The sequence below is a fragment of the Cervus elaphus genome, chromosome 8 (assembly GCF_910594005.1).
Source record: "Cervus elaphus chromosome 8, mCerEla1.1, whole genome shotgun sequence".
In the NCBI taxonomy this organism is placed as follows: domain Eukaryota; kingdom Metazoa; phylum Chordata; class Mammalia; order Artiodactyla; family Cervidae; genus Cervus; species Cervus elaphus.
In genome coordinates, this window is record NC_057822.1 from 709,085 (window position 1) to 732,648 (window position 23,564).

General features: G+C 63.1%; 1 protein-coding gene across 3 annotated transcripts; it reads right to left on the bottom strand.

Annotated features, from left to right (window-relative positions):
* Positions 1-1,197: 1,197 nt before the first annotated feature.
* ATP13A2 (ATPase cation transporting 13A2) lies at positions 1,198-22,102 on the bottom strand. Of its 3 annotated transcripts, none has more exons than XM_043908931.1 (29): positions 21,895-22,101; positions 16,882-16,976; positions 16,376-16,558; positions 16,017-16,075; positions 15,744-15,858; positions 15,220-15,296; positions 13,387-13,464; positions 13,145-13,214; positions 12,201-12,308; positions 12,052-12,118; positions 11,834-11,962; positions 11,172-11,327; positions 10,666-10,776; positions 10,541-10,587; positions 10,268-10,456; positions 8,483-8,689; positions 7,690-7,785; positions 7,454-7,610; positions 7,250-7,370; positions 7,020-7,144; positions 4,514-4,674; positions 4,278-4,394; positions 4,100-4,179; positions 3,541-3,693; positions 3,363-3,459; positions 2,452-2,675; positions 2,217-2,368; positions 1,682-1,851; positions 1,198-1,592 (listed from the first exon to the last, which is right to left on the bottom strand). In XM_043908931.1, exons 1-29 carry the CDS (start codon positions 21,902-21,904, stop codon positions 1,458-1,460), a joined length of 3,489 nt encoding a protein of 1,162 aa, XP_043764866.1. In that variant the 5' UTR covers positions 21,905-22,101; the 3' UTR covers positions 1,198-1,457. The 3 variants fall into 3 exon arrangements, with proteins under 3 accessions (XP_043764866.1, XP_043764865.1, XP_043764867.1); XM_043908930.1 differs by having other exon boundaries at positions 12,201-12,335; XM_043908932.1 differs by lacking the exon at positions 2,452-2,675 and having other exon boundaries at positions 12,201-12,335; positions 21,895-22,102.
* Positions 22,103-23,564: the final 1,462 nt, after the last annotated feature.

Genomic DNA, 23,564 nt, shown 5'->3' on the forward strand with positions numbered 1-23,564 from the left:
GGGACGTGCGCACAGGTGGCAGCTCCTTCTGAGTGGGGTAGCAGGTAGGGCACTCTTGTCCCCATCTCCTTGGAGAGCTGCCCCTTCCCTGCCCGCCTCTGCAGGCGAGCACCCAGGCAGAGGTCTTGTCTTTGTTCACTGCTGTAGCGCTGTACCTGACGTGTACATGACTGCCCAGCGCAGGCAGGAGTGGCCAGTTAGGGGCAGAAGGGACTCACGGCCAGGCCTGGCGGTATCCTCCGGCCCCCGAGCAGCATCTGCCTCCTGAACTGCCGCTGAGACTCAGCGTCCGGCGGAGGGTCTGTGGATGCCCCTGGTGTCACAGAGGATGCCCCTCCACACCCCACGTCCTGGTCCTGTTTGAGCCAACATTCACTGAGCTCCCACGAGGGCAAGCTGGGGAGGGACCGCGGCTTCCGGGAATGAGGCTGGGGAGGGGCTTTTCTTTCCTGTCACCCCCGCCTAGCACAGATGACTGGATGACCAGCCGCATCTCTACGGCGGGGCTCGGCCAAGGCCCCACTGCTGGGATGACGTCAGGAGCACCCACCCTCCCCTGGGGGACAGTGTACATGGTTCTAGCTGAGCCTGAATCTTCATGTGAGGGAGGGGCTGGACCGCAAACACAGCCCAGGATGTGGCGGCTGGGAAAGCAGGGAGCTGCCCCCGTTAACGCCTCGTAGGCGCTGGCCTCCTCTGAGACATCCTGTTCTCTCTTGTCTCCACAGGAGGGTAGAAAGGTTAAGAGCGTAGACTCCCGGGTCAAAGTGACCTGGTCCCAGCTCTGACTATGTGCTGCACGACCTCTAAGCCTCAGGTTCCGTATCTGTAAAAGGGGCGCTGGGAACTCCTTGGTGGTCCAGTGGTTAAGACTTCGTGATTTCACTGCTGTGGGCCCGGGGTTTGATCCCTGGCTGGGAAACTAAAATGCTGCAAACCTCGTGGCACGATAAAAAATAAAACCTGAAAGAAGAAGGGGAGGAACGGTACTCCACAGTCCTAAGGATTAAATGACGATACATAAAAACGCTGAACAGAGCACTGCGCACGCGCGTGAGCTGGAACTATTACTGTCAGAAGAGGACACGGAAGCGCAGAAAGGGGCGCTCCACCGTCATTCGAAAAATTCAGGGGATGCCAGGAGCAGACACACGAGCGGGTACCCAGGTCTGTGGTGTCAGGCAGCAGACAGGCACGGCCAGGAAAATAGGATGACTTTATTTGCTACGTGGACAGCGGCTCTGCCTGGGGCGGTAGCCGTCATCTACATGGAATGTCCGGAGTGGGGACGCAGGTAGCTAGCGTCTCCCCGGGGGAGGCGGGAAGGTGCGGGCTCGGGGCTGCGGAGGGGGATGGCGGAGGGGCTCTGGGGTCCGGTCGAGGCTCAGAGGCAGCAGGTCCAGTGTGCAGGGCGCAGGCCGGCGGACAGCACTACCTGACGGGGCCGGCGGGGGGCGCTACTTTACGGGCCCGGTGGGCAGTGGCCACGGCCGCTCCGCCAGCTCCTGCTCCAGCTGCTTGAAGCGCTTCTTGGAGGCCCGTTTGGGCCGGAACTGCCGCAGGCAGCCAGGGAGGTACTGGTCCAGCAGGCTCTGCGGGGACAGGGCGGTGCGAGGGGCAGCTGAGGCCGAGGCCCCCCCACCTCCAGGGCCCCCCAACCCCAGCCCTGGGCGGGCCCCACCTCCAGCATGAAGGCCGCCACGACGTTGAAGGCGACCAAGCCCAGCAGCAGCAGCTTGAAGCGGGTGTTGGTGATGCTCTTCAGCGTCAGCGGCCCCTGCAGGGGCCCCGGGGCCAGCATGAGGCCCACCAGGACGGAGCCCAAGAGCACCAGGGCCGCCAGGAAGGGCACTGGGGGGGGGGGACGGAGCCCATCAGGTCAGGGGGCCCCGCGGGCACCAGCCCCCCAGCCCATCGTCCAGCACGCCGCCCCCGTCCAGCGCATCCCCCACGTCCAGTGCATCCCCCCTCATCCAGCGCGCCCCCACCGTCCGCGCTTCCCCCCCTCGTCCAGAGCGTCCCCCCCTTGTCCAGCGTGTCCCCGCCATCCGCGCGTCCCCCCCTCATCCAGTGTGTCCCTGCCGTCCAGCGCACCCCCCTCGTCCAGAGCGTCCCCGCCTCGTCCAGCGTGTCCCCGCCGTCCAGCGCACCCCCCCTCATCCAGCACATCCCCCCACCGCCTTCATCCAGCGCATCCCTGCCCAGCGCAGCAGCACCGTTGGTGTACAGAGGCCGGCGGAAGGGCGCCCCCTTGGACACGGCGGCGGCCAGGATGAGGTACTGGAAGCTGGACAGGGAGAAGACCACCGTGTTCTCGTAGTTGGGCAGGTTGTCCGGTGCGGGCACGGTCCCGTTCAGGGGCACGAACCTGGGGGCACAGCGCCTGGGGTGAGGGAACGCGGGGAGGGGGACAGGCCGCAGGGGGGACGCGGACCGGCTCCCGTTACTCACCAGGGCTGGGCTGCAGCCAGGAAGTAGCCCCCCAGCTGCACGCCGGCCACCAAGGCCACCTGCAGCAGCAGGCTGCCGAGCACCGGCCCGCTTAGCAGGGACCCGGGCGGCCGCGCCCGCCCCAGAGCCCGCGCCGGCCCTGTGCGGCTCATGAGCACGGCCACCGTGGTGGTGATGACCAGGTCCACGGCCAGGAACTGCAGGTCACCCAGGTTGGTGTTGACCTGCCGGCGGGGAGGAGGCAGGACAGCTCCCAGTCTGCTGGGAGGACCCACCCTGCCCTGAAAAGCTCTGCTGCGGGAGGCGTCCTGGCGCCCTGCCTCTCCGGAGCCCCTTGCGGGTCTGGGGAAGGTGTGCCCGCTGACCTGGGCGGCCTCCGTCTGATGGGAGCACCCAGCCTGAAGGCGGTCCTGGAAGACCCAGAGCTCCCACCCTCCCAAGGCTGTGGGTGGACACGAGGCAGAAGCCAGCACAAGGCTTCCGCTGCCCGTGGCATCACCTGCTTCTGGGGGGTGCTCAGTGTGTGCTCCCAGCAGAGAGGGGACGATGCCCGCTGGCAGGATGCTGGGGGCACAGCTGAGGTCCAGGTCAGGGCATGTGCGGAAACGTCGCTCTGTGGGAGAGAGGCCGCCGCCTCCTTCACCCCAGCCCGGGCTCTGCCTTAGTCTCCTTGCAGGTAGAAGCTCCCGGGGAGTGGGGGGGCGGGGTAACGCGAGCCCAGGACAGCTGCTCTGGTTTCTGAGGACCTACTGTGCACCAGGGGCTCAGCGCTTTCACCATCTCAGACAATCCTCGCCTCTGAGACCCACGGTGCCCACGCCACGTGGCTAGAGCAGGATCTGCGGCCACGCCAACTATCCCAGAACCTGCTGGCTCCTCACCCCCCGGCCGAGGGCCCAGGAGACGCTCACCGTGTATAGGATCAGCACAGAGATGAACTGGGTCAGGCTGTACAGGGCCATGTACTTGAAGACGCTGAACGACGTGTCCAGGGAACAACGGCCTTCCCTGGGGAGCGGGCATGGGTGTGGGGAGTCCAGGCCCCGCCCAGCACCCCCCCGGCCCCTGCCGGCACCCGGCCTGCCTTACCTGATGACCATGGGCACACACTCGATGCTGGCCACACTCGAGGTGAAGGGCGAGACCACCGAGGCCTCGGCCTGGGAGAGCGAGATGCCCACGTCCGCCGCCTTCAGCGCCCCGCAGTCGTTGGCGCCATCCCCGCACATGCCCACACAGTACCTGGTGGGACCGGAGGGTGGGCGGCCCAGCTCACCCGCCAGCTCTGGGCCCACAGGGACCTCTGTGGCTGGGACACGACCCCCCGCCCCGGGGCCTGCAGGCACAGCAGGGGGCTGGCTGCACCCCCTGCCCGCAGGGTGCCTGGGAAATGCTCGGGAATGGGGCGCCGTGTGCCCCAGCAAACAGGTGCAGTTAAGGTGTCTGCGGGGCCTAAGTTCACGGACGCAGAGGGCCGAGAGTACTAGGCCATTTTACGAAAGGGTCTTGAGCACCTGTGCGTTTCGGTATCTGCAGGGACTCTTGGACTCCGTCCCCCGCAGACATCAAGGGCTGGGGTGCCTGTTAGCAGGACGGACCCAGGGCCCACAGGCCAGCCGCCCCTTTCGGCCCACCCGCAAGCACTCACTGGAGCTTCTGCAGTTCACACACCAGCTCTGTCTTCTGCTCGGGCGCCATACGGGCAAAGACGGTGCCCTGGACCAACACCTGGGGGCGCAGGGAGGTGGGAGGGGCTGAGGCAGCCCGGAGGAGGCAGCTGAGCAGGCGGGGGGTGGGGTGGCCGGGGGACCCCGGGGCGGCCCTACCTTGGGCAGCAGCTTGGGGAAGTGCTTCACAAGGACGCCGAAGCTGGACCCGCTCAGGGCCAGGTGGCTGGACCGGGGGTCTGGCTCCATGGTGTAGCTGGCGGCCTGGTCAGGATCCTGGGGGCCCGGGAAGCTCAGCTCAGTGCCCCCTGCCCCCTTGAGAGCTAGGGCCTGGGGCAGGTGACACAGGGGTGGGGGCGTGGGGGGCTGTGGCTGGAACTCGGGGTCAGCCTCACCTGGGCCCCGTTTGTGGCTGCGAAGGACTCCACTGGCTGGAGCTCAAGGGAGGCAGGCTGGCCCTGCTCAGGGGGGGCGGCGTGGACGATAACCAGGTGCTCCCGGGGGCCCACCATGCCGCAGCCCTGGGCCACCGTGACCGCCGTCTGCAGGTTGTCCCCTGGGGGTACGGGGCAAGGTCAGGGTCCGGCTGCCGTTGGGGGGCCATCCTAACCCGACGTGTGTATAGCGGGGAAAACTGAGGCTGGACGGACTCCGTCCACTAGGACTGGCTGAGCGAGCTCAGGCAGGGCGCCAAGGTCTCTGAACCTGGGTCTCCTCATCTATAAAACTGTGTGTCAAAGGGCCTAGGAGAGGGCTTCCCTGGTGGTCCAGTGGCTAAGAATCTGCCTCCCAACGCAGGGTCACGGGTTTGACCCTTTGTCTGGGAAAGTTCCACGCGCCACGGGGCAACCGAGCCCATGCGCCGCAACCACAGAAGCCCACGTCTTGAGGCCTGCAAGCTGCGACCACTGAGCCCAGCGCGGCCACCGCTGAAGCGCGGGCTCCCGGAGCGTGTGCGCCACGGAGGAGCCACAGGAGCCCGCGCACCGCAGCGAGAGCCGCCCTGCTCGCTGCAGCCAGAGAGCCTGACACAGACCCAGAAACGACGCGCAGCCAGGACGTGGGCCAGCAGACGTTCAGGGTGGTCTCAGGGGAAAGCGGGGGAGTGGGTTCCAGTTCCACACGTACTATTTAACGCTGTGGGGTCTGCTGGGAAGAGTGTGTGTGTGTGGAGGGGCGGAAGCATGAGGGAAAGGACACAGACCTATTGAGCCCTTCCGTGTGTCTGTGTGTGTACATGTGTGTGTGTGTACGCGTGTGTGTGTGTGTGGAGGGGCGGGAGCGCAAGGGAAAGGACACAAACCTGTTGAGCCCTTCCGTGTGTCTGTGTGTGTACATGTGTGTGTGTGTACGCGTGTGTGTGTGTGTGGAGGGGCGGGAGCGCAAGGGAAAGGACACAAACCTGTTGAGCCCTTCCGTGTCCCCGAGTGCAGAAACAAAGACCCAGTGCAGCCAATAAGCAAACTAGTTAAGTTTTGAATACTGGTCTTAGGAGAGAGTGGGGAGCCTGAGTTCAAGTTCCACATATACTATTTAACGCTGTGGGACTCTGCGAGGAGGAGTGTGCACGTGTGGGACTCTGCGAGGAGGAGTGTGCACGTGTGTGTGTGTGTATCTGTGTGTGTGTAGGGGTGGGAGGACAAGGAAAGGACTCAAACCTATTGAGCCCTTCCGTGTGTCTGTGTGTGTACGTGTCTGTGTCTGCGCACATGTATGTCTGTGCACATGTGTGTACATGTGTGTGTACGTGTCTGTGTCTGTGAATGTGCGTGTGTGTACGTGTGCTGGGGTGGAAGGACAAGGGAAGGACACAAACCTGTTGAGCCCTTCTCTGTGTCTGTGTCTGTGTGTCTCTGTGTGTCTGTGTACATGTGTATGTCTCTGTGTGTGTGTGTCTCTGTGTGTCTGTGTACATGTGTATGTCTCTCTCTGTGTGTGTGTACATGTCTGTATACATGTCTCTGTGTCTCTGTGTATGTGTGTGGGTGTATGTGTCTGTGTGTACACATGTGTGTGTACGTGTGTGCATGTATGCATCTCTGTGTGTGTGTCTGAGTGGGTGCATGTGTCTGTGTGTACACGTGTGTGTGTATGTAGGTATCTGTGTGTGTATGTGTGTGTGTGTCTGTGTACATGTGTATGTCTCTGTATGTGTGTGCACGTGTGTGTACATGTCTGTGTGTCTGTGTGTGGGGGGTGTACGTGTCTGTGTGTACACATGTGTGTGTACGTGTGTGTATGTGTGCATCTCTGTGTGTGTGTGTCTGAGTGGGTGTACGTGTCTGTGTGTACATGTGTGTGTGTATGTGTACATGTGTATGTCTCTGTGTGTATATGTGTGTACATGTCTGTGTGTCTCTCTGTGTGTGTGGGGGTGTACGTGTCTGTGTGTACACCTGTGTGTATGTACGTGCATCTCTGTGTGTGTGTGTCTGAGTGGGTGTACGTGTCTATGTGTACACGTGTGTGTATATGTGGGTATCTGTGTGTGTATGTGTGTCTCTGTGTGTATATGTCTGTCTGTCTCTGTGTGTGTACGTGCGTGTGTATCTCTGTGTGCAGGGGCTGGAGGACAAGGGGAGGACCAAAACCCACTGAGCCCTTCTGTGTCGCCCTGGTTGGGGTCTTTCCTCCTCCAAGAACCGGGAGGCCGTCCGGGCTGACCTGCCCTTCCGCCCTCAGGGGCGCTCACCCAGCGGGTGGGTGCCCGGCTGCCACTCCTGCCTAGCCTTGCCTCCATCCTCCATCAGCTGGGGTGACAACTATCCCTCGGAGGGAACCGTGAGGATACTGGAAATGTCTGAAGAGGACCAGACCAGGAGCAGAAGCCCAGCAGAGATGCCCCGGAGCGGACACCGGGCACCCTGCCCTCTAGGGGCCCGCCCCGCCAGCGGTACCTACCTGTCACCATGACGGTGCGGATGCGCGTCTTGCGCAGAGCCTGGATGACGCCCGGCGTCTGCGGCTTCAGCAGGTTCCGCATGACCAGCAGCCCCAGGAGACTCAGCTCCTGCTCCACCGCGTCCCTGGGAGGCAGGTCTGGGTCAGAGGCCGCGGGCCACGTGCCTCCCCAGCCCCCACAGGGCACCGGGCCTGGCGTTGCATGAGCGAGGCGGGCGCTTGGTCCCCACCTGGGCAGTTGCTGAACGGCTTCCAGGCTGGCTGGGACGGGAAGCGGCTTGCCCGCGAGGGCCACCACGCGGTAGCCCGCAGCGGTGTAGCTCTGCAGCCTCGGGGCGAAGTCGGCAGGCACTGCCAGGGGACAGGCGGGTCAGGGGGCAGGGTGGGGGCAGGGGCTGGGCGCCCACCAACCTGCAGCCCAGGGGCCCCTTCACCTGTCGCGGGGTTGCAGAGAGTGGCCACCAGCTCGGGAGAGCCCTTGACGCAGGCCTCGGGCTGGGCGGCACCAGGCCAGGCCACCACCACGCTCATGCGCTGCAGCGCTGACAGGAAGGGGAAGCGGCCAAGGATGCTGACCGGTGCCGGGGGCTCCTGCAGGGCCGGAGGGCAGCTGAGGACTGACCGGTGGGCCCCCACACCCCCACGCCCCACGGGCACCCCCGAGACTCACCATGCCCTGCAGGTGGGGCTCCTGGGGCGGGGGTTTCATCACCGCCAAAACCTGGGTCCCACATGTCGCGTCTGCAGTTGGCCCCTCCTCCAGGACCTGGGAGGCAGACAGAGGATGCGGGCATCAAGGGGCTGGACGCTGGCTTGGCCTGGGCAGCCAACCCTTGGGCCCGGGAAAGAGGCAGTAGGAGAGGCTTGAGTTAGACCCGTGGAGGACTTCCTTGATGGGAGATCGGATGGAACAGACGTCACAAATGTGGGCTCTAGAGTTGGAAGGACCCGAGTTCAAACTCTGGCTTTGCCATTTACAAGCTAGTTGGTGACCTTGGGGGCTTCCCTGGTAGCTCAGAGGTTAAAGCGTCTGCCTACAATGCAGGAGACCTGGGTTCAACCCCTGGGTCAGTAAGATCCCCTGGAGAAGGAAATGGCAACCCACTCCTGTATTCTTGCCTGGAGAATCCCATGGACGGAGGAGCCTGGTGGGCTACAGTCCACGGGGTCGCAGAGTTGGACACGACTGAGCGACTTCACTTTCACTTTCACTTGGTGACCTTGGACACGTTATTCCAAACCTCCCCATCTCCTCCTGGTGAGGCAGCTCTTAAGCTCCCCCCCACCCCCAGATGAGGCCCCTGCAGCAGAGCGCTGGCACAGGGTCGGCACAGGCCGTGGCCTCTGCTGTTCTTGGTGGTGGGTGAGAGAGAGACCCCCTGGGAGTCCCACAGTGGAGACCAGGGGTCTCAGGGAAGGCCTGGGTACCCAGAGGCGGGGGCGAACCTGCTTGGGCTCCTCACCCAGCCAGTCGACTCCACCATCTTGAGGTCCATGGGGTCGCCCACCAGGGTGTCCCGCAGCCGGCTGAGGGTGTGGCAGGCGGCCAGTGCCCGGAGCAGGGGCCCCACAGGCAGGTGGTGGGGCTCCGAGACCAGCGGCAGGAACTCCTGCCCCTTCAGGGGCACCACACCCATCACATCCAAGCCGTCCTCAGTGAGGGTACCTGTCTGCAGGGGGCAAGCGGGCAGGTCAGTGGCGAGTCCTAGGTGAGCTGTCCTACTGAGCTGGGCACCCACGTCACCGCTGGGGGGGCCCCTGGGAGCCCCAGGAGCCAGGGCTGGAGCCAGAAGAGGTCTCTGTGCTCCTGGGCCTTTGGTAAAGCGGGTCCCTCGGCCAGGATGCCCCCCCAGGCTCCGGGGCTTCTCTGGCATCATTCCCTCCAGGGAGCCTGCTTCCTCGGGGCTCCCACCCACAGCCTCGTTATACCTTGCCACTTGTCCACTGTGGCACCAGAGGGCCTGGCTATGCCCGGCTCCCAGGGAGATGAAGGAATGAATGAATGGATGAATGGGGTGAAAGGATTCCTGCATTCCCCGCACTGTGCTTCAGAGGCTCAGTTCCACACTGGCCCTTTCACGAGCCTGGGAACTCTGCGATCTGACCACGCTCCACTCTTTCAGTTTACATAACACCCGGGGCTTCCCTGGGGGTGCAGCGATAAGAACCCGCCTGCCAGCGCAGGGACACAGGCTCGATCCCGGGTCCGGGAAGGTCCTACATGGCGTGGGCCACTAAGCTCGTGCGGCACAAGTACTGAGCATGCCCTGCGGCGGGAGACGCCGCGCAGAAAGGTGCCTGAGACAGGAGACGCCCCACAACGAGAAGCCTGCACACCGCCAAAGAGCAGCCCGCTCGCTGCAACGAGGACTCATCACAGCCAGAAACAAACCGCGCGGATACCATGCAGCCTGCTCACCAGGGCTGCCAACCCTCGGTCAGCCAGGGCTCCTCACTGTTTCCCATGGTCTGTTCCTCCAAGGAGCCAGGAGCCACATGGCGTACCCCCTCCGCCGGGCCAGCCCCGCTCTCATCGCGGCGGGGACAACCCCTCAAAGATCACTGCGGGACTCAAGGAGCCTCGACTGCCCTCTCTCTAAGGGCGTGCCCCCGCTGCCTCCTCCCATGTACCCCCTCTCTTCCCTCCCTAGAGCCCATCGCCATCTGCAGCTCTCCATGGTCCCTGCTTCACTCATCCTGGTGGCTGGCACATTTCTGAGGGGCTGACTGCCGGATCCCCCGTGTTGCCAGCAGCCCTGGGTACCCAGGGGCTTCCCAGATGGTGCTATTGGTAAAGAACCCGCCTGCCAATGCAGGAGACAGAAGAGACACAGGTTCAATCCCTGAGTAGGGAAGATCCCCTGGAGGAGGGCATGGCAACCCGCTCCAGTACTCTTGCCTGGAGAATCCCATGGACGGAGGAGCCTGGCGGGCTACGGTCCGTGGGGTTGCACAGAGTTGGACACGACTGAGCAATTTAGCATGCACGCTGGGTACCCAGTAGGCCCTCAGCGGTCTTCAAGCAAATTAGGTGATTTCAGACATTTCGCGTTTCAGAACGTGAGCACAACACAGGTGGAGTGGAGGGTGAAGGGCGCCTCTGAGTGTCTCCCTCCCAGGACACAGGGTGGGGGCCAGTGCTCAGAGCAGGGGCCACGGGCTGGCAGCGGGGACCTTGGTCAGCGCTGCGGGGTGAGGGGTGTGTGTGGGGGGCCCGACCGTGACGTCGGCGTCCCCGCGGCCCCTACCTTGTCGAAACACACCAGCCGGAGCTTGCCGCCCAAGTTGATGCGCGGCGGGTGGATGCAGAAGACGCCTTGGCTCTCCAGCCGGCTCTGGGCGTAGAGCGTGCACATGGTCATGGCGGCCGGCAGGGCGGGCGGCACGGCCACCGTCACCACGTCCAGGGCCCGGATCACGATCTCGCCCAGGGGCACCTGGCGGGAGGCGCTGTCAGGGCCAAGGGCCAGCCCGGGTGGGCCGTGGGCCCCCCCTGGAGCCCCCCAGCCCCCCAGGCTTACCTGGTTGCGGAGAAGGATAACAATGCTGTAGACGGTGCCGAGCAGAGCTGGGGAGACAGGAGGGGCTCAGCAGGGCTGGGCCGGGCTCCGGGCCCCTGCAGGGCGGGGGGCGGGGGGCCACTCACCCACGACTGAGAGAGCGGCCACGAACTTCATGCTGTGCTTGTAGAACTTGAAGCTCAGCGGCCGGGGGTGCAGGATGGAGCTCACCAGGCCCCCCTTGGCTGTGCAGAACCCTGGGAGGGGAAGCAAGGGTCAGGAGGGGTCACCTGGCCCGCCCCCACACCTCCCACAGCTCTGGGGGTCAGTGATCGCCCAGCTGGGGACCCACAGCTCCTGCCCAGACTTCACAGGTTTACTTGACACAGAACCAGTAACACCCGCTACAAGCTGGGTGGTTTACTTCACATCCAGATTGCAGCTCTGGCTGAAAAGAAGTCCAATCTGGTGACATTGGGACCCCTTCCCACGCGGCAGGGGCCTCCTGGGGAGCACAGGGCCGCTCTCTCCCTCAGGGGGTCCTTCCTTCTCACCAAGGTTCCGCCCGCTGCGCCCAGCCGCCCCCCGGCTCTGTGTCCCCTCTCCCCCGGCTGCTGACCCTGGTGTCCCTGCCCGAGTCCCCGCCTCGCACCTGTCTGCGTCACCACCGCCAGGACGTGGGGTCCTACGAAGGCCCGGGCCTGCAAGATGAGGGTCCCGCAGAAGAGTGTGTGCCGCCGGTGGGCCTCCGGGAGGTAGGGCGCCGGGCCCTCAGGCAGGGCCGTCTTCAGCACTGGGATGCTCTCCCCTGGGGGGTACATGGCATGAGGCCCAGGCGGCCCCCCACCAACCAGATCGAGCCCTAAGCAGAGAACAGTTACGGAAGCCCTGGGCCTCACTCAGCTCTTCTAACTGCGTGTGAAGGAGTCACTGCCCCCATTTCACAGAGAGGAACACTGAGGCCCAGAGCGCGCAGAACAGAGGCACAGTGAAGCAGTCTTGGCCCAGGAACCGTCTCTCGAGGGAGCCGGAAAAGCTGGGGGGCCAGGGTCGGGGAAGGTGCTGCTGTCTGTCCACTGGGGTCACTGCAACCAGCTCTGTCACTCATGTACTCAAACCACCACAGAGACTGACTCCGGCCCAAGCGGCTGCCTCGAGGCAGCAGGGCCTCCCCGGGGCCTGTGGGGCGGGAAGCCGTGAGGTCAGGACAGTTACCTGAGAGCAAGGGGGAAGAGAGCTCCAGCTAAGACGGTTCTGAAAGGCAGAGGAGCTCAGCGGCCGGGGTGGGGGGCAGCGCCCGGGGCAGGGGCTGACCTGTCAGGGAGCTCTCGTTGACCACGCACTCGCCGGCCACCAGGGCCGCGTCACAGGGCATCAGGCCACCCTCCTGGGGCAGCACCAGGCAGTCTCCGGGCACCAGCTCGCTGGAGTCCACCCACTCCTCTGCGGGCAAGCCGGGGGTCAGCAGGGCTGGGGGCGGGGCGCCACTGCCTCCTCCCCTCCCCCAGCCTCCCTCCTCCCCGGCTTCTTACCTCCCCCAGGCCTGCACACGCACACCCGTACAGACAGCTGGACCATGTCCCTCAGGGTCTGGCTTTGCTGTGGGCAGGCGGACAGCAGGGCGCGGGTGGGCGGAGGTCCCGGGGAAGCCTGCCCCGTCCCTGCTGCCCCGCCCACCCACCTTTCTGGTCCTGTAGACTGACAGGCAGATGGAGACAGCGGAGACGAGCAGGATGCACAGGGCGTACCAGTAGTAGTGGTCGGCCAGCCACAGCGCGATGCTGAAGGCCTGGAACCCATAGTAGGGGTTCAGTGCCTGGGGGGGCGGGGAGGCAGCGTCAGGGCCCAGGGCTCCCCGGGGGTGACCAGCTCCAGGCGGGGCCTCCTGAGCCCCAGAGCAGAGGGACCGACGGCTCCGAAGGACGGAAGGCAGACCGGCTCCTGGTCGGTCCCGCCCTAACTCCCTTGGCCCTGCTCCCTGCTCTAAGGGGACACAGGTCTGCAGGCCAGGCCCCCACCACGCACACTGTCCGCCTGTCACACAAGGGTGAGGGCAGCTCCGCAGGCCACTGCTGCCAGCTCCATCGTGCCGCAGGGGCGCTGGGGCACGGAGGGCTCAGTCTCTGCCTGACTCAGTCTCTGCGCGGCTGACGGCTGCACCAGGCCGGGCTCCGGGCCTCCCCTGTCTTGCCGGCGTCCGCCCCAGCTCAAGGGCCGTGTCAGCCCGTACTCCCGGTGTGTCGGGCACCGGCTTCCCTCCATCCCATGTGACCCTGCCCGTCTCCCCCAGACGGAAGCTCCAGTTCCTCGCGTGTGAAAAGTGTCTCTGCCACGAGGCTGTGGGAGCAGGAAGGTGGGCAATGCATGCAAGGACCCAGGCGCTGGAGCCTGGCTCTCAGCAAAGCGGGAGCCCTGGCCATGTGGTGTGTCATGGCCTCTGAGCCCAGCCTGGACCAGAACTTCCGATCCCTCTCCCTGAGCCGACTGGGGTAGGATCTGAGTCATCTCCACTGCCGAGAAGAGGACAGCAGGCAGGACCTGCCTCTGCTAAGGGGCCCAGAGAGAGCAAGCCCCCGGTCCAGGTCACACAGGGCCAGAGCTGGGGCGAGGCTGGGACAGCCCTACCTCGTCCACCAGCAGCTGGGGATAGGACTTGACCGGGACGCTGATCACGTTGGGGCCATAGACGGCCTTCCTGTAGGTGGGTGACAGAGCCGTCAGATGGGAGGCGGGCAGCTGGGCCCTCCGGCGGGGATGGAGGGCCCCACTTCACAGCCGGGGAGACTGAGGCCAGGGAAGGCAGGAGACTGGAGGCAGGCTACACCCCAGGGTGCAAGACAGAGGCCCAGCCCTCAGGCAGCTCCCACCTCACGGTGTGGTCCTGCAGGCTGAGGCCAGCGCTAGAGCGGCGGAGGTCATCACAGGTGCGGCTGTGGTCCAGTAGGCTGGGGGAGGGGAGGGGGGCTTGAGCAGGCGGCGGGGGCTGAGTGCCCCTGCTCCTGGACCACCTCTTCCACCCCAGCCCCCTGGAGAAAGCTCGTCCCACACTAATTCTGGGCTTGAAAGAAGTGAGTGTCAGTCGCTCAGTCATGCCTGACTCTTTGCCACCCTGTGGATGGCAGTCCACCAGGCTCCTCTGTCCAAGAACACTGGAGTGGGTTGCCATGCCCTCCTCCAGGCGATCTTCCCCACCCAGGGATTGGACCCAGGTCTCCTTCATTGCAGGCAGATTTTTTACTGCCTGAGCCACCGGGGAAGCCCTAACTTTCCCCTTTTGTTCCTCTGATTGGGCCTCAAAACCTGTCACCCAAGAAAAACAATGAGAGATGATGAAAATACTTAGCAGGGACAACAGCTGCTATTGTTCAGGGACATTTAGTGCCGCTATTATTTACTGACATCAATGCCAGAATGAGTAAAACATGCATAACATATTTTAAGCATTGTTACAAGTCCTCCGTTAACAGTTTGTGTGCCTGCTGCTCTGAGTTTGAAATACACACACACATATATATATATATAGATAAAGTTGGCATAAATTTTGTTAAAGCAACTCTTAAAAAAAGATGCCGCCTTAGGTAGGTCACTTAGCCTCTCTGGCCTCAGATGTTCACGTGCAGGATGGAGCCGGGGACAGCACCACGTCCCGGGGCTGCGGGTGGGGTCGATGGGGGAAGGTCTGCACAGTGCTCAGACACCGACTGAGCCACAAACACGGCTGTGACTCCTGGTCTCTCCCAGCGGGGGCTCCTGGGGCATCCGCACGCCCGCGGGGCGCTCACCCCTGGGCGCGCTGCCTTTTACTGCAACCACGTGTGGTGGCTTCAGGGTCCTCCTGGCTGTGTGAGCACGCTCTGCACACGGCCCAGGAAGGCCAGAATCGTCCCCGAGGTCGCGCACTGGGTGACCAGTGACGGCCGGGAGAGGACGGGGACGGCCCCCCGGTTTGCTCCTTGGGTGAGGGCACCCCCAGGCATGTGCGCGTCACTAGCTAAAGGGACCCCTGAGGCCTGCGCCCGGGGCGCCCACGACGAGCCCACCACGCTGCCTCCTCTTCCCTGCCTCCTGTCCCCGGCGTCTCCTGGCGTCACCTTCCAGACTCCCTGCACCTGAATCCTGTCTTGCGGTCTGCTTCTCGGGGCTCAAACTCAGACACAAAGTGAGCTTGCGTTTCCCAAGCCCTTAGTAGGTGGCAGAGCAGCTACAAGACCCAGCTCTGCGCCAGGAGGTCCGCATCCAGCGCTGCCACCGTGGGCCGGGTGCTGGGTCAAGCCTTGTGCCCCAAGTGCGTGCTTTGCATTCTAAACAGCGCTAGGATGGGGCTTCTTTGGTGGCCCAGCGGTTGAGAGCCCTCCTGCCAACGCAGAGAACACAGGTTCTAGCCCTGGTCGGGGAAAACCCCACGAGCCCTGGGGCAACCAGGCCTCCCGCTACAAAAGAAGGCGCCGCCCTAACTAGAAAACAGCGCCCCCAGCGGCGAAGACGCAGCACAGCCCGAAATAAACAACCGCAGTAAAACCCGGGACTCGAGGCCAGAATCCCCTTCACGACTTACTTAGAAACAGAAACACTGAGGCCCTAACAGGCTCCGTGACCTGCCCGGGGTGGCGGGGGTCGAGGCCTGGAGCTGAGAGCGGAGTCCACGCGGGGCAGCCCCCCACCACCTCCTCTGCCCGGCCCAGCGCAGCCGCGGTGCCCACCTGACTTGGCGGAAGGCCTGCTGGGTCTCCATCCAGACGTAGCGCTGGCCCCGGAAGACGTAGTAGCGCAGCCTTCGCTGGAGCGGGGACAGAGAGAGGTGTGCGCGTGGGGGGGGCGGCGGAGACGGGCGAGGCGCGGGGGTGTGCACCTGGGGGGCGGGCAGCAGGCGGGGCGGCGGGAGAGGGGTGGGAATGCAAGAGGTGATCCAGCAGGGACTCCCTGGGGCTCCAATGGCTGGGACCCCTCGCTCTCAACGCAAGAGCCGGGATTCCACCCCTGGTCAGGCAACTTCGAAGAGATCCAGCGTGCTGCAACTAAGGGCCAGCACAGCCAATAATTAATTTTAAAAAATGAATAAAAAATAAACTAAATTCAAAATAAGAAAGGTGATCAGCCGGTATCCTGGCCTCTTAGGAGAACCAGAGGTGCCTGGAGCACAGTGGAGGCCAGCTCTTATAGCAGAGGGTGTGAAACTGGGCCCTGGGACGGGCAGGGCGTGTCCGGAGCCCTGCTGTCCACTTACCGGCTCTTCGGGCCTGTGGAGCCCCGTGGTGTCCTTCCAGGCGTCCTCCGGCTCTGTCCCCACAGCCGCCTGGCTCCGGCCGTCCTCTGCCCGCGTCTGTGGGGGTGGCTGCAGGCTGCGGAGGGGCTGGGGTTACTGTGGACCCCGGGCCGGCCCAGCACCCCCCTGTCCCCACCACCCGGTCCCCACCCTGGGACGGGAAGCCCGGGTCGGTGCCTTCGTGGGAGGAGAGTGGGAGCAGGGCTCCTTGGAAGGGGGACGAGGCTGCCTCACCCGTCCGCACAGATGTCTTCCGTCTGCACTTGGACCGTACAGAGCTGCCACGAACTATCCTGGAACACGGAGGCATGGACTCGGTCCGGGAAGCGATCCCTTCCCTCCCCGGTCCCACCCCACGGCCAGGTGGTCCCCGATGGAGGAGGGAGGGATCAAGGATCTGGGGGACCTCCTGCCCTGCCCCATCTGCCCACTGCTCAGATGGGAAGGCTGAGGTCTAGGGAGGAGATGCTCCCGTGTCAGGCCCCACAGAATGTCAGCAGCCAGGCTGCAACGGAAACCCAGGCGTCCTGCACCCCCGAGCCCGACACACCGGCACCCACCCGCTCCAGGCTCGCCCCGCCCCGCCCACGCACCTCTCTGTCTCTTGTTTCGATGACGAGTGTTTCGGCGCGGGCCAGGGTGCAGGGCCGGAGCCGCAGCCGCACCCCCCACAGGGGCTTCCACCGGAACAGCAGCAATGGGAGCCCCGCCAGCATCCAGACCACGGCGTGATAGCTGATGGTTCTCCACGGACTGCCACAGTAACCGCTGAGCCTCTGCGCGGCAGGATAAGGCCAGGGCGGCTGGGCGGCTGGGCGGGCTGCCCCACCCCCACCCGGGCTCGCCGGCCCCTCCCCGTCCACATGCACGCGTGTTCAGTCACATCCGACTCTCTGAGACCCCCCAGGTCACGACCGCAGCCCGCCAGGCTCCTCTGTCCGTGGGACTTCCCAAGTTAGAACACTGGAACGGGCTGCCATTTCCTTTCCGGGGGACCTTCCCGACCCAGAGATCGAACCCACGCCTCCCGCGTCCCCCACAGCGGCAGGCGGGTGCTTAACCACTGCGCCCCGGGGACCCTCCCCCCCCACCCACGTACCACGGATGAAGCTGAGGAGCTGAGGGGATCTGCAGATGTCTCGATCGTCAGGGTCCCATAACCGGCGGGCGTGCTGCCCACGAGCGGGCTGCTGTCTGTGGGCAGAAGGGGAAACGTCCTTAGTGGGGGGCTCCTCCTCCTTCATTAAACACAACTTAAGCTGATACACCCAGCAACTTGAGTCTTCCCGGCTCTGTTCTCCATGTCCTGCTGGCTCTCGCTCACAGCGTCTTTCTTCCTTGTGCCCCCGCTGATTTCTGACTGGCTGTGGCCCAGAGTCAGGGCCCCGGGCCCACCCGGCTTTGCCAGCACCCACACATCCAGCCGCTGGCTTCCTGGGAGCGCTGTGCCCCACTTGGCACCTGGTCTCCACCCCAAGGGCAGGGACAGGGCTCTTCATCCTTGATTAACCTTCACGCCCAGCACAGGCCTGGCCGTGAGAATCCGCTCACACTGAGAATCCGCTCACACTGAGAATCCGGACCAATAAAACGTTAAGGGCAGCCTCACTGTGAGGGTGAAATGAGGGGGAGAAGGGAAGAACCCCATCACTGGGGGTGGGCTGGGGGCGGGGAATGAGCTGAGCAAGCCCCCAGGGCCCAGGTGAACAGCGGGCAGCTTCCTTCTGTGAGGAAGGGGCCCATTTTAAAGATGGGTAAACTGAGGCTCGGGGAAGCATGGTGGGCATTTCTACTGCAGAAATCATTCTTCTCCTGCTTCCCCTACTGTAGAGCTACGGTCCTAGCAGAGCAGGCAGACAGGGGGCGATTTGGGGCCCTGGAAGGGGTAGGACTCACGGCTCCCAGCCTCTGCCAGGGTTTCTCCAACTGTGGTCCCCAGACCTCTTGGAGAAGCTGTTAAGACATGACAATGCCCGAGCCCCTCCCAGACCCGCGCGCATGAAGGCGGTGGTGCTGGGCAGCTGCATGCTTCCCGGGAAGAGCTCGCTGCAGGGGGTGGGAAGCCAGGCAGGTTGGGAGCAGCCTGCTGAGTTTCTGGGCTCCCTTCCCCGCCTCTCCAGACAGAACCCTGCAGAGGCCTGAGCTAAAGGTCCCACCCAACAAACCCAAGGTGTCCCAGGCAGCTGATCCCGTTGCAAGCCCCAGCCCCTCAGGGGCTCTGCCCCCAAACACTCAGGTTTCTGCAGTTGCTCCAAACCCCAAGGCAGCCAGGAGGGCCAGCGTTTCCCAAAGACCCACAACGTGTGAGCTCTGTTCCCGTTGCTTCTTATGTGAGTAACACAGTGACCCTGCCACGTGAGCACAGTAACTACCCCCTTTTTACAGAAGAAAGTTAGGCTCAGAGACGTTAGGTAGGATTTTAAAGCCCATGAGATCAGACCAGACAGTCTATTCTTTCCTCTTCCGGCCCCCACGCCTCCACCTAAGGATGGTGATAATAACTACTACAGTAATGACCAGTCAGAACTGCCAACATCCATTAAGCACCTCCCGGGTGACAAGACTGGGTTGAACCTGCCGCAGGAATGAGTTTTCACTCTCCAGCAACACGACGAGGAGCTGCTTATCTTTCCCGTGTGAGCAAACGGGGGAACTGAGGCTGAGCCACAAAGGCCCCCAAGCGACGGCGGAGCCAGCAAGTCACAGCCCAGATCCTGTGTTCTGGGGGCAGTGGGCACCATCGGAGAGCCCGGCACACGCCTGGGCTGCCTGAAGCCTCTCTCAACAAGATGACTCAAAACCCACATACACCCAGGCTCCACCACGGCCAATCCACCCATCCACTGGGTGACTCAGAAATCTATGGAGCTGCCACCAGCTCCAGGAAGGGCCTAGTCTGGGGAATACACACAGACACACACAGAGACACACACAGAGACACACACACAAAGAGACACACACAGACACACACACACACAGACACACACACACACACACACAGACACACACACACACAGACACACAGATGCACGCACACACACTTGAAGCCTGCAGCTCTCAATCACCTGGGCCTGGTCAGCCTTCCGCCCCGGGGCTCACAGAGACCCCCGGGGGTGGTCCTGTTTGCTTCCTGGCCCCAACCCAGTCGGCCTCTGAGGGAGGCTTGTCAGGACGTCATTTCCACCCGTCCCGATGGCAGCGCAGACAGCAAAGGGCCCAGTCCTCTGCTCTCTGTGGGCGGCCCTCCTCTCTCTGCGGGCCTGTGCGCCTCTGTGGCTGCAGGTGGGGAGCAGGCGGCTCGCCCTGGCGCAGGACACTGGGCACTCAGGACCCATCCAGCCTGGCGGCCCGGCTCTTGGGGCCTGGGCCCCCGGCAGGCTCAGCCCTTTTCCTGTTCCTGCTTCAAAGACCACAGTCCCTGCTGGCCTTCCCATCAGAGCCCCCGCCAGCCCTGGAGACCCGCCTCCTGAGGGGGCAAAGCGGGTGGTCTCTCCCCTTCAGGGCTGACCACAGGTATAAGGGGAAGAGCACCTCAAGGGGGAATTCCCTGGAGGTCCCGGGTTTAGAATTCTGTGCTTCCTCTGAAGAGGGCACTGGTTCAATCCCTGGTCGGGGAACTAAGATCCCCTGCAAGCTGCAAGGTAAAAAAAAAACCCAAAACCACCACCACAACAAAGGGGGCTGACACAGGCCAGGCACTGTTCAAGGGCTTGACACACTTCGATTCACTCATTCCTCACCACACTGTCAACTGGGAACTGCTTTTATCCCTATTTTACAGATTAAGAAACTGAGGCCCGGAGGGGTGGAGTAAGTCGCCCAAAGGGCATGCAGCCAGCGGGTGGTGGGATGTGATCCAGGCAGTGTGATCGCAGGGTCCCCGCTCTTAACCGCAGCACCATGCCTGCCATCACTGCTGTCCCCATTGGTGACCTTTCACAAGGGCCTCAGCCTCTCCGGCTTCCCCCTCTCCAGGATGGTAAGCCCGAGGCAGCCGGCCCAGGGGGTGTTTGAAGTTCCTGAAGCGTGGCCTGCAAGTTCCTGAAGCGTGGCCTGTGCAGGAGGGCGTCACCAGCTCCTCTGCCAAGGAGGTGTGGCTTCTGCCCCGACCCATTTCTCGGGCTCCCTTCCACGCTCCCATCGACCCGTCTGAAAACCCATAGCTGTGCGTGCAGCAGCCACTCCGCGGCCTCCACGCCCCGGCCAGCGGCCGGGCTGGGGACGGGGCTGCAGCGTGGTGCCCACCAACTTGTCTTACAACTGGAAAGGGCATTACTCCAAAGTCCTCTCTGCCCACTTCCCGCCTCCGCTGAGAGCAGCGCGTCAGGCCTGCACAGGCGTCACCCGCTCCTGCTTACAGCACCTAGAACCTACTGAATGAACGAATGAGTGAAAGGCTGCAGACCTCGGCATAACAGGGCAGGGAAGCAATGGGCAAGGGTCGCTGAGTCCCTCTCCAGCCCTGGGCCAGCTGGCAGGTGCAGAGGGACCAGCCTCGTCTTGAAGGGCCCCGCTAGAGCCCACCTGGAGCTGCCCTCACCATCTCGCTTCCCCCGGGATCTAAACAATGTTCCCTCTGGAAGTTCTTCCTTGTGTCTATCACACACTCATCACTTCTCCCAGTCAACCTAGGGAAGGAGGAAGGCAGCTTGAAGGAGGAAGTCACATCTGTGGAACACTCTAGATTCCCAGCAAGGTCAAGTCCAGGGCCCGCTTTTGCAGGACACCTGTCAAAATACTCAGGAGGCTTTGTTTATATCTTCTCGCGTCTCAGGCTCCCCAGGGATGGCACAGGAAGGTCAGGGCAGCGTCTGATCTCTTTCGGGACCACTAGCTGCTTGAGATGAGCATACTTTCACAAATGACGGCATTGCTCTTTTCAATAACAGCAACCAATCTTCATGCGTAACCCTCTGAGGGAGGGGCTGTTATCATCCCACTTTACAGCTGGGGAAACTGAGGAACACAGCTTCAAGGTCCCTTGCCCAGGCTCATAGAGCTTGAAAGGGGTGAAGCTGGAAATGAGTGGGTCTGAATGAACACATTCCTCCCGTTCACCCTCACAGCCACCTCTCAGAAAGTAAGGATTAGGATCCCCATTTCAATGAGGCTCAGGGAGGTTGATTAACATGTCCAAAGCCACACAGCTCTGAGTGGTCAAGACTAGACTTGAACCTAGTCTGATTCCACAGCCCCGGGGCAATGCCACGAGCACTGCAGAGCTGAGGGCTGGAGTCAAAACTATTTGGGAACCTCTTGTTTCCTGCGGAAGCATTGGTTTCCTGCTGATGACCCGGCGGAGGCCCAGGGCAGCCTCCTCCCTCGCTGCCCTTCTCCTGCAGCCCAGAAGCTCCTCTCCCGGGCCAGGCTGAGTCAGGGACAACCTGCCAGGGGCTCCCTGACCTTTGGATCTGGAGTCCAAGAGCCACAGTCCCTCAGCCGGTCTGCGCTCTAGAGTCAGGGCTGGGGGAGTGAGGTGGGAAACAGAAGGGAGGGGCCTGAAGGGTCTGAAGGGGCAGAGAGGATGCTCGGGTGTTGGTGGCCCTTGGCTGGGAAATGAGCACTCTCTAAACACCGGAGGTCTACTGGTCCCCTTCGCAGCAGACGGGATTTAAACTAGGTGGTCTCCAGACACACGGCTAGGAACAGGTGACTTGGATGGTGTGGTCCGTGGACAGGGGCACTGAGGCTTCCTCTGGAGGCCTGAAGTGACATTTGTACCCCAGGGCACTCCAGTCCAGAGATTCAGGAATCCTTGGCTCCTCCAGCTCCATTCATTTACTCAGCCCAAAGGAACACCTGCTCAGAGGCCCGGACGCAGCGACCTCCACGCCTCTCCCATCTGGACGCCAGTCTCCGCACGGGGAGGCCCGCGCCCGGGTTAACCCCCTGCACGGCGGCGCCGGGCGCTAAGCCGCCCGGGCTTTAGGAAGGCACCACCCCGGGCTCCCGGCCTCTCTGGGATCTGGAGTCGGGGCGGGGGGTGCCCGGCTCGGGGCTGTCGGGGCGGGGGGGCCCGGCGCGGAGGTGTCCGGGGGCCGCTCCCGCGGTGGGGGTCTCTCAAAGACAGTGGACCGCGCCCGGGTCCCTTCTGCCCCGGCGGCGCGCTCACCTGCGCTCATGGCGGCTCCTCGCGCTCATCGCCGGCGCGGCCGTCGCGAGGCCCTGCGGTAGGGGCCGAGGCGGAAGGCCGGGGGCGCGGGGCGCGGGGGAGCTGGGCCGCCCGCAGCACCTGCAGGACCGGGAAGAGGGAGCGGCGGCCACCGTGCCGCAGTCGGGTCTGCGCCCCCCGCGAGCCCCGCCCCGCGCCCCGCCGAGCCCCGCCCTCTGCGTCCACGCGCCCCGCGGGCTGCCGGGACTTGTAGTCCGAGCCGGCCTCGCCCCGCCCTCTGCGTCCGCGCGCCCCGCGGGCCGCCGGGACTTGTCGTCTGAGCCGGCCCCGCCGCGCGCAGGGCCTGGGCGCCCGGAGACAGAGGCGAGGACCCTGGGGCAGAGGCGCACAGCGAGGGGAAGACGGGGAGCCGACAGGACGACCCTCAGACGCATGAGCACAGGCGCACTCAGAGAACTAGTCCACAGATGCACGTGCGAGTGCGCAGCCCTGCCCTGCCCTCCAGATTCGCGTGCAGGGTTGTGACACAGCTACACGAGGGCACCCGGGGAAACAGCGCGGCCTTGTTACACAACCACGTCAGACACACGTGGGTTCGCATACACAGGCCAGACTCCCGGAAGGCAGACACAGCTCAGATTCACACACAGAGGTGATGCTTAGATACCAGACGCCCACACCTGGGAGCCCGACCCTTAGCAGACGCACAGGTAAGACCAGGCCGCCATCCCGCCTCTCCATTAGGTACAAGGCACGCTGGTTCAAGCTGCGCCCCCTCTTCTAGGCTCTGTGACCTTGGGCAAGCCACTGGGCCTGGGTCTCAGGTTTCTTTCTTTTCTTTTTAAAGCATAGTTACATTTTATTTATTTATTTTTTGATGTGGACTATTTTTAAAGTCTTTATTGAATTTGTTACAATGTTGCTTTTGTTTTATGCTGCTTAGCTCCCCGACCCAGGGGTGAAACACACCCCACCCAAGTTGAAAGGCAAAGTCTTAACCGCTGGACAACCAGGGAAGTCATTTATTGACCTTTAGGAGGGTGTCTGACGTGAGCAATACCTGCTTGATACTATTGTGAGGCTTACAAGAGGAAAAGTATCTAAAGCACTTGGGACAATGTCTGGCACCACTGGATAAATGTCAAAGGAAGAAGGCACACCTGCCCAGAGACTCACAGGCTCAGAGACGCCCCTGCAGAGCGCGGGGCGGCTCGGCAGTGACGCACAGAATGCTTCTGACGTGCCAGAGGAATGGCAGGGTTAGGGTTAGGGCTTCCCTGGCGGTCCAGTGGTTAAGAACCTGCCTCGCAGCCCAGGGGACACTGGTTTGATCCTGGTCCAGGAAGATCCCACGTGTCTCGGAGCAGCTAAACCCACACAACACAACCACTCAGCCTACATGTTGCAGCCACTGAAACCCGTGTGCCTAGAGCCCGTGCTCTGCAACAAGAGAAGCCGCCGCAGAGGGGCCTGCGCCCTGCAACGAGAGAGACGCCCCACTCAACCAGAGGAAGCCTGGGCGCAGCAGCCAAGACCCAGCACAGCCAAAAATAAATAGATAAGAATTTTAAAGTAAAGAAATAGAGGCATAACCTGGATCTCAGAAGCCTCACAGCATACTGCAGACAAGCCTGCACAGGTGGGAACAAGGAAGCCCGGGAAAAGCACCA